Genomic DNA, 8,791 nt, shown 5'->3' on the forward strand with positions numbered 1-8,791 from the left:
AAAAAAAAAAAAAAAAAAAAAGTCGCGTTACAGCCATTTTCGATGGGATCTTGTACTTACAGAGCTCGTCTCACAATATTGCGCGTCTCTGATTCGTCAGTCTTCTATTACTGATATTTTCGAAGTTTTACGTGATTATTTGACGAATGATAGAAGAACTTGTTGTTCAGTTTGACCTAATCTACCTGCACGCGTGCTAGTGCGACCACCTCATGTCAGACATCCCTGTACACACACGCGAAACAACAAAATTACTACAATCCGTCTACGTCTTTGACAAATTTGTGCTTCTCAAATGAAGACGAAGACTTTGGATCAATGAATTCTAAGTCTTCTTTTTTAATTTAGACTAGGGTGGGGAAGGGGATGTAAAAAGGCGTTTACTCTTACCCGGTCGAAGATAGGAAGTACTCCTTGTTCACGCAGTTCCGCAGACAATCGGGAATGCGACCGACTATGGCTCGTCGGATCTCACTGGCCGCCATTTCACGTAATTCAGTGCAGCTAGCATCGCTGTAGAATGCGGCGTGTGGTGTGCAAAGAAGATTGGGTGCATCTTTCAATGGACCTGCATTTTACATGTACGAGATCATAAGGATCGCATAATCAATCAAGTGTTGCGTTAATAACGGATGAGAACGTAGCAACGACCTCGAACGTGAATTGTCTCGAGCATGATTACAAGCTCACTATTTAATGATCATTAAGAGAAATATTGAGAAACATTTACATGGAAATTGTTATATCTATAATATAATTCTTATAATATAGTACAATTCTTATATCTATGAATATTATATTAATACATAAGTATTAAAATTTTATATAAAAATACAAATTTTTGTGTATATAATTCTGTTTTAAATAATATATATATCAATTAAAAAATATATATTTGTTATATATCAAATACAATTTAAACAATATATTTGTAATATTATTTTCTTTTTTCTCTTATTTCAAATGGTCTTATCAATTGCCGTGTTTATAAATAAATTTCATATTTGCTTGTACATTTTACACGAAACAATGCACGTGTTTTTGGTATTCTTTTCTTATGATCTTTTGGAAGCTACACTAAGGAAAGCATTTTGGGTAACGCGTCTACCTACCTACACCACGGGTCGAGGACAGGATGAGGGTTTAGGAAAGGTAAAGGGAGATATTAGTTGGACGAGAGACGAGGGAGTTAGGCATGGACAGATAAGACTCACATTGCGCGGACTGACCCTGAAAGACGTTGTACGGCTCGTTTTCGTGGACATCTAATGCCGCCGCACGGATTCTACCCTGTTTGAGCGCCCCGGCTAGCGCGTCATCATCCACTAGACCACCTCGCGCTGTATTGACTAAAAATGCTCCTGGTCTCATCTACAACACGTAGCGAAATACACGTTGATTTTGATCCTCGTCGAATCATTCAATTGCCTTATATCGATAACGAACGAGGTTTCTATAATTCATTTCTTTAATACTGTTTTTAACATACCTGTTTGATAGTGAATTCGTTTATTAGATGATGATTGTGTTCATTCAAGGTACAGTGTAGAGATACACAGTCTGATTGGAATAGCAAATCCTGAAACACAGCAGAAAAATCTCCAGTTAATGAACAAGTCAATCGAACAGCATTTCATAATGTTTAATGATTATACTTATGTTGAAAGCATATATATACATATATTTTATATTAAAAATTTAAATATTCGTATTTAAAAAAAAGACTAAAGCAATCGGAATGTCTAGAATTTAGGTACGTGTCCGGGAATTTTTTACCTTACTATACAATCCTCGTTTACTTTCAAGATTTTAGATAAAATCAGATCACACAAAGAATTCACAAAAAATACAAACCTGTAGTGTGTAAACCCTGGTGAGACCTAACGACTTCTCGATTCCGTCCGGCAGGTAGGGATCATAAAAAATGACGGTGAAGCCAAAAGCTTTGGCACGCAACGCTACCGCTGATCCAATCCTGCCTAGCCCGACTATACCCAGAGTGTCGCCCCGTATCCTTGCACATCCGGTGGCTGCTTCTCTTACCTGAAAAGCATGAAAAGATTAATATTAATATAGTCTTGAAAGTTTTAACTTTGCTTCACCAGAGAAATGTAATAAATGAATTTAACCAGTAGATTACACATAACTGTTATAAATTTCACGCAACTTTAATAGTATTAAATTTAGCTTCAGTAAAATGTAATCTCTATTAGTTAAAACATTAGAAGTTGCTAATTTAATAAACATTTTTTCCGGTTTTAAAACAAGTTTCTGGAAGAATGTACAATTTAAGGCATGCAGTGGATGGCACATAAAAAAGCAGTACACACAAAAATACTGTTGTATTAATAGAATTGGTCAACAATATCATAATTGGAGTAAATATGATAACAATATCGTTGAAACTGATATTCGAACAATTAAAACAATATATGTATTATCAATAAATTAGTTTCAATATTATTGCTATTAAGATCTACTCCGATTATGGCGCTGTCAACTAATTTTCTTAATACAACAGCATGTTTTTACCATATAAAACTAAACAGTAAGTGACTTGGTAGATTATATTCGGAAATTATCGAGAACGTAAGACTGCAATGTTGAAATTCTTGACTGTGATTGATAGATTTGCTTATTGCTCAAGTCTTACTGATTACTGTGCATTAGATAGCTCCTCAAGTAAGATTGAATATACCTTGTATATGAAGATTACACAATCTTACAAGTGCAGAATTTAACATTCATACCTGTTCTGGTCCTGTGAATTTCTTGCCCTCGCGTACCATGTTTGCCAACCAGTACGTGCGCCGATAGAGATTTAGAATGAGGCAGAGAGTAGTGTCAGCTACCTCTTCGACACCATAGCCAGGCACATTGCACACAGCGATGCCAAGCTCGCCCGCCGCTTTGACATCGATATTATCGACTCCTGAGCCGATTCTTACGATGATCCGTAACGTCTTGAACTTCTCCAGGTCCTCCTTTGTCAAAATGATGGTGTGCCACATTAATGCACCTACTGCCTCATTTAGAACCTGTGAGAAAACCAAACCATATCAGTATTTCAACTTATTACTCATTATATTCGTGTGAAAAGAAAATATCGCAATAGAAATAGATTATCTCGACAGTTGTATGAATTGAATGTATGAAAAAGAACATTTGATATATATAAAACACATAAACATATAAAATAAAAATTTAATAGTAAAATATAAGGTAAAAAATCTAATATAAAGTTATATTATAAATTTGAATATATAAATTCAGATATTGACTTCACACAACTTCTAAGAATATGAGAAAGAGAGAGAGAGAGCGAAATGAACATACAACAAAATTCATGATATTTCCCTGACAAATACACACACTTAGAAGTATATATCTCAAGATATGTATGAGAAATGCTTCAAGATATCATATCAAAAATATAGAGTTATGTATTAAATTTAAATATAACTTCACAGATATAATTTCACGCGCGTATAACTTCTAAGAGAGTAAGAGTGACATAATGTATACAGCAAAATTCATAAATTTCTCTTACAAATCACGTTTAAAAGTATAAATCCCAAGCTGAGTATGAGAAAAGCTTCGAAAAGAGAACTTGGTCTCCCCAAGTCCAGCTTGAAAACTTTCACTATCCTCTAGGCATTCTTCATGCTATAATATAGGATGCATATTCCTGAGTAAACAAGTACCTGAGGAAACTATATTGTAAGCTTTTAGAACAGTATTTAGAATTCAGATCTTATACTTAAGATTATATTAAGTTAATCTTCAGATGCAATGCAAATTATTTCACTGGTTGTGAAGCATCTCAAGATGAGCTTAAGAGATCTTAAATATGAGATCCAGCAATGAATACCACACTGTTAGGAATCTATTCTGTAACTTTTAACACCAGTGTCGTTGTTGTTACGTTGTCGTTGTGTGGATATACGACAGAAAATCTGTGCAACAACATAACAATAACAATGTTGTTGTTAGAAGTTAGAAAATAAACCCCTTAGCATTATAGTTTCTGGTACAGCGAAGAAACATGAAGGAACAAGAATGATACCTTTTCGTGGATTTCTGAGGTCGATTGAGCGTCGCAGAAAGCCACCGTTGCAACATCCTTTAGAATGGGCATCTCAATCGAACAGTCCCGTCCATCGAGCAACGCCACTAACGGTCGCGTCTGAATCGGTCCGTTCTGGATCGGACCCCTCAGGTTCTCCATACGAGGGCGTTTGGACATCATCTTCCGTTTGTCCATCGGTCAGACAGCCCCCCCTATTTTTATAGTTTTCACTTGCGCTCTCAGTGTCACTAACCAACCCCAGTGTCACTCCTTCTTCGGCACGTTGCTGTTGCTGCTCTTCCTTCACCACTTCGTCCTCGCGTCCCGCGGCAAGGGTGGCAAACGACACGAGTCTCGGGACGAGTATGACGGCACTCGTAGGCGACACGCGTGTTATAACAGTCCAAGTACAATAACAACGACAACGGTTCCGCACTCGCTCTTTTATGCTTTGTCACACAAACTGCTTCTGTAACACTGGCTGCTGATCGGTTTTCGGGCAGGGACCGCCGAATCTCCAACGCATCACGGCTCAGTGGACACCGTCTCCTGGAAAACGAAGGTCAACGTTAATTCAACCATTGCAACGTTGCATAAATCCATACATGCACAACACACACGTGTGTGTATACATATATACATTACTATATATACACACACGTGTATCTTGTAGCTGTGTATGCATATATATATACGTTATACATGTGTGTGTATATATATCAAACGAGATATAAAGTGATATCACGCGCGACCACGCAAAAATTTCAAACGCATCACACACAGTCGCACGCGTGCCCCTCTCCCACACACATATAGACACACACATGCGCGCGCACGCATACAACGCAAGTTCTATCACGCGGCGACGCACCTGGTAACTCTCATTTACACAAAGGCAGCGCAAACGAGCGGGAGTGCAACGGCGGCACGGTGAGTAAACCATCGTCGCCGCCGTTTGCACGGCTCGCTCGCATATTTTTTCACACGCAGCCGAGAGAGATAAAAGCGCGAAGAGAACGAAATGCTCTCCCCTAGCGTCTTCGAGAAAAATACACATCGCGTCGCGGTGCCATCGACGACACGACGGCACCGTCCAAAGTCTGTTCCTGTCGTATCTGCACTGTTCGCGCACCTTCTGCACCCGAAATCAAACCAAACTATACAACACTCTGATAGACAATCGGGCGAGGAGGGAATGAGTAGGATCCGTGGGAGAGGACGCGTTTTTCAAGTGAAGACAGACCTGTCGTGGCTCGTCATGGATGCTGTTCGTTTTTTATCCAAACCTTGCGGTTCTTTCTTTCTCACACGTCGGCGTCGTGTACGTCGAGACGACGCTCTTCGCCTTAACCTATATCCGCGCACGAGTGAGAGTCTGGTCGTCACAAAACGCTCTATCTGTCTCTCTTTCTCTGTCTATCTCTTTTAGTATCCGGATACACGGGTACACGTATCTGCCGACAAGAAGAAGCGACGCGAAGAAAGGAAGCGATACACTACGGCGGAACGCTACTCCGCTGCGCTCTCTCTGTCGGACCGCGCTTCTTTTTGGAGGTTACCTTGAAACGCGCCGGCTTAACCTGCGCAGTGCACGCGTCCGCCACGGACGCGGAATCCGGCCGCGCTCTCTCGCACGGTGCGTTGGCCGCCTTAGTCGCGGCTACAGGGAAACCGAGAAACACGATGATGACGACGATAACGACGACGACGACGCTGCGACGACGCGCGGAAGACTCGCGGCGCGGGGGAGGGGGCGGACGCGACGAGAGCGCGAAAAACGCCGGGAAGTGCTGAGAGGAGCTGTAACACGCACGCACGCACGTACACGCACGCACATACGCACGCGACGCGGAGAGAAGAGGAGGCGCTCACGTAGTTTCTAGATATATATGCGGCGGCGGCGGCGATCGCTGCGCCGAGAGACGAGCTCGTGCGCTCTCCTTCTCTCTTGCGTTCTTACACGTTCGCTGTCCCGTTCACTCTTGTACTCTTTCGCTGTCTCGCTCGCTCGCTCGCCTTACTGCGCTGGGGCGAACGTTTTCGGCAGCGTTAATAGCGAGCGTCATTCTCTCTTTCTCCCTCGCTCGCTTCACTCGTGGACATCGCTCCCTCCTCCTCCTATTTCTCTCTCTCTCTCTCATACACACTCACTGGTTCGCTCACTCGCGGGAACGCGCGCGCCGACACGACGTTTCCGACCCGTTTTCGGCGGCGATTGGAAACCGATCACTCCGTCGCTCGCGCGCCCGGCCCTTCGGTCATTCTCATCGTTCCCTTCGTGTACCCCGCGCTGCACTTTCTCGCCTCTCCTTCCTCGCCGCTGAAGGCGCAGAGTGTAGCTCATGCGAGCCACGCATGAGTCACGTTCCATCGGGACGCGATGGACACAGTCCGGCCGATGGATTATCGTCGACGATCACTCAACACATTGCGTATTTATTCGTATAATCCGAATATCGTTGGCGAGTTATACTTCGCACGCGAGTTTCGCGGAGAAAAATCTGCGAATGTTTTCACTCGGATGAATATCAAAATTCATTTGATAAAAATGTATGTATCTTTTTAGCCTAATTTATGTGCTCTTTATATCCTGCTTCTTTCCCTCTTTATCTCTTCCTGACTTAAATCTTAAGCATCAAGGCGGGGAACGATAGGGAACAAAAAACGGGAAACAAAAAGCACAATTAGGATTTAGAAATTAAAAAACAACTTTGGACGTGCGGGCTTTGGAGGTCGTGGAGGTAAAAATGCCACGTTTCTTCCACTGACTGTACGTGAGCGAGCGAAATAAAAGAATCGTAAATGGGGGATCGGTATTGCGCGTGATTCGCCGCAAATGAGATCGAATAAAATCGAATCGGCGAGCGTAACCTAACATTATTCCCGAACTTTGTGTCAATGAAATACATACATACATATACACCACACGTATGTGTGCATGCATGTGCACGGTTGAATAGCGTGACGCGCGTCGAGTTACGCACGTAATTTGGGACGTGCGATGAGCGGATGGTGGCGCGTTCCGAAACGTGCGTAACTCCCCGCGTAAAGGCATCCGTGACGCCGAGCGCGACACACTCGGTCAGTCTTGTTGAATGGATTGAAGAAAGCGAAGAGCTGTGTCACGTGGCGCCCTCGTTGGAACAACGGACACGCTGCCACAGCAATTGTCGAACGACGGCTTGCAATATACATACATACATATATATATACCGCATCACAATTTCATAAAAAAAATCCTATATTCCTAATATATATATATATATATATATATATATATATATTAGGGATATGGGATTTTTTTTATGAAATTGTGATGCGATATGTTGCATCATAATTATCGTAAACATAATTTTAAATCGCACGCAATTTTATATCGTAAGTGCGATTTTTAATCATGAGGAAATTATAATGTTTAAATAAATGTTAAACATGTTAAAAATAAATAAATCATCTTTTTCTTCGTATTACATCAAAATATTCTTTTAAATGATCATTATAAAAAAAACACAAGATTTACTGTGGAAAAATTGTTAAAAGTAAAAGCATAGTGAAGTTAGGTGAGGTTTTCTTAAAAACATCGCAGTGCTTGAAATATATCACGAAATTATACATATTCCTAATATATATACATATACATACGTACTCTTTGACAAGAATTTCTTTCGGGAGAGAGAGGGCAGACAGACGGACACACACAAGCGCTGAGCTTCGTCAACTTTATAGTTTCGCATCGGAGTTTTAACTTTGGCATTTTAACCTTCGCGTCTTCGGCCTTAGCTTCATTGGCTTTTTTTAACTCTATATCGGTCTCTAGTTTACGAACTCCGGCGCTTCGGGCTTCAGCTTTATCACAGCTCTAGAGTGTTCGCGTAACTTTGTATTTTTTTTAATTTTAGCTTTAGCTTTAATTCAGAAACTCACTCTCTCTTTCTCTCTCTTGGGCTTTGATAATCTGTACCTTAACACTAGCTCCAACTTTATTTGGCCTTTACTTCGCGACCTTATCAACCTTCACTTTGAATCCGGCTCCGGTAATCGGTGTTGGCAAGACGACATTTCTCGATATTCTCGAATTATCGAGAAACGACGCCCGTAATTAATTGAAGCGAGTAGTTTTATCTACGTCTATAAACTAATACAAGAATGATAACGGTATCACGATGACTTGAACACGGAGCTCTTTAAAAATAAATTAATTTTTTATTACTTTATTTAACACAACAACAAACTTGTTATACACTAACCTAATATATTTCCACTGAGTTATCATATAATGTACGACTGATATATTAATTATAAGATATGTATTTATATATTAAATAATTATATTAATCGTGCACTGTATGAAAATTATTGGAAATATATTAAAAAGTTTGTCATGTTTGTCGAATAAAACGAAAACGAGATTATCCAATATCGGCAGGTGAATAATTTTCACAAATAAACCGAGCAACATCAACTCGATATTTCTCAAACCTCCAATGTGGTCTTTCCATTTTTCCTTTAATATCCAAACTTAATAAAAAAGGAAGACGCAATTTCGCTGCAACTTAATACAAGACGAGAATCGCTTCGGAGACAAACCAATCGATCTCGAATTTGTCGAGGAATTGTCGAAGGCAAAGTGCGCGCGCGCGTGCAAAGCAGAGAGAGAAAGAGAGAGAGAGGGGGAGAGAGAGAGAGAGAGAGAGAGAGAGAGAGAGAGAGAGAGAGAGAGAG

The 8,791-nt window shown here is 40.8% G+C and overlaps 1 protein-coding gene across 8 annotated transcripts in view; it reads right to left on the minus strand.

Moving 5' to 3' along the window:
• LOC116849586 (C-terminal-binding protein) overlaps positions 1-8,791 on the minus strand; it is a 51,584-nt gene that overhangs the window by 7,500 nt on the left and 35,293 nt on the right. For 5 of the 8 annotated variants that reach the window (XM_032826895.1, XM_032826891.1, XM_032826893.1 and 2 more), the window contains 6 exons: positions 4,067-4,618; positions 2,751-3,038; positions 1,855-2,043; positions 1,490-1,579; positions 1,215-1,371; positions 391-568 (listed from right to left, as the gene is read on the minus strand). In XM_032826895.1, the coding sequence (XP_032682786.1) occupies positions 391-568; positions 1,215-1,371; positions 1,490-1,579; positions 1,855-2,043; positions 2,751-3,038; positions 4,067-4,264 (1,100 nt within the window). In that variant the 5' untranslated portion in view covers positions 4,265-4,618. Of the gene's footprint in view, positions 1-37; positions 226-390; positions 569-1,214; positions 1,372-1,489; positions 1,580-1,854; positions 2,044-2,750; positions 3,039-4,066; positions 4,619-5,628; positions 5,924-8,791 lie in introns of those variants that run through there. The other 3 variants (XM_032826894.1, XM_032826898.1, XM_032826896.1) reach the window with 3 other exon arrangements.

This window comes from Odontomachus brunneus, unplaced genomic scaffold, assembly GCF_010583005.1.
Source record: "Odontomachus brunneus isolate Ranch 3 - 2012 unplaced genomic scaffold, Obru_v1 Obru_scaffold_118, whole genome shotgun sequence".
NCBI lineage: Eukaryota > Metazoa > Arthropoda > Insecta > Hymenoptera > Formicidae > Odontomachus > Odontomachus brunneus.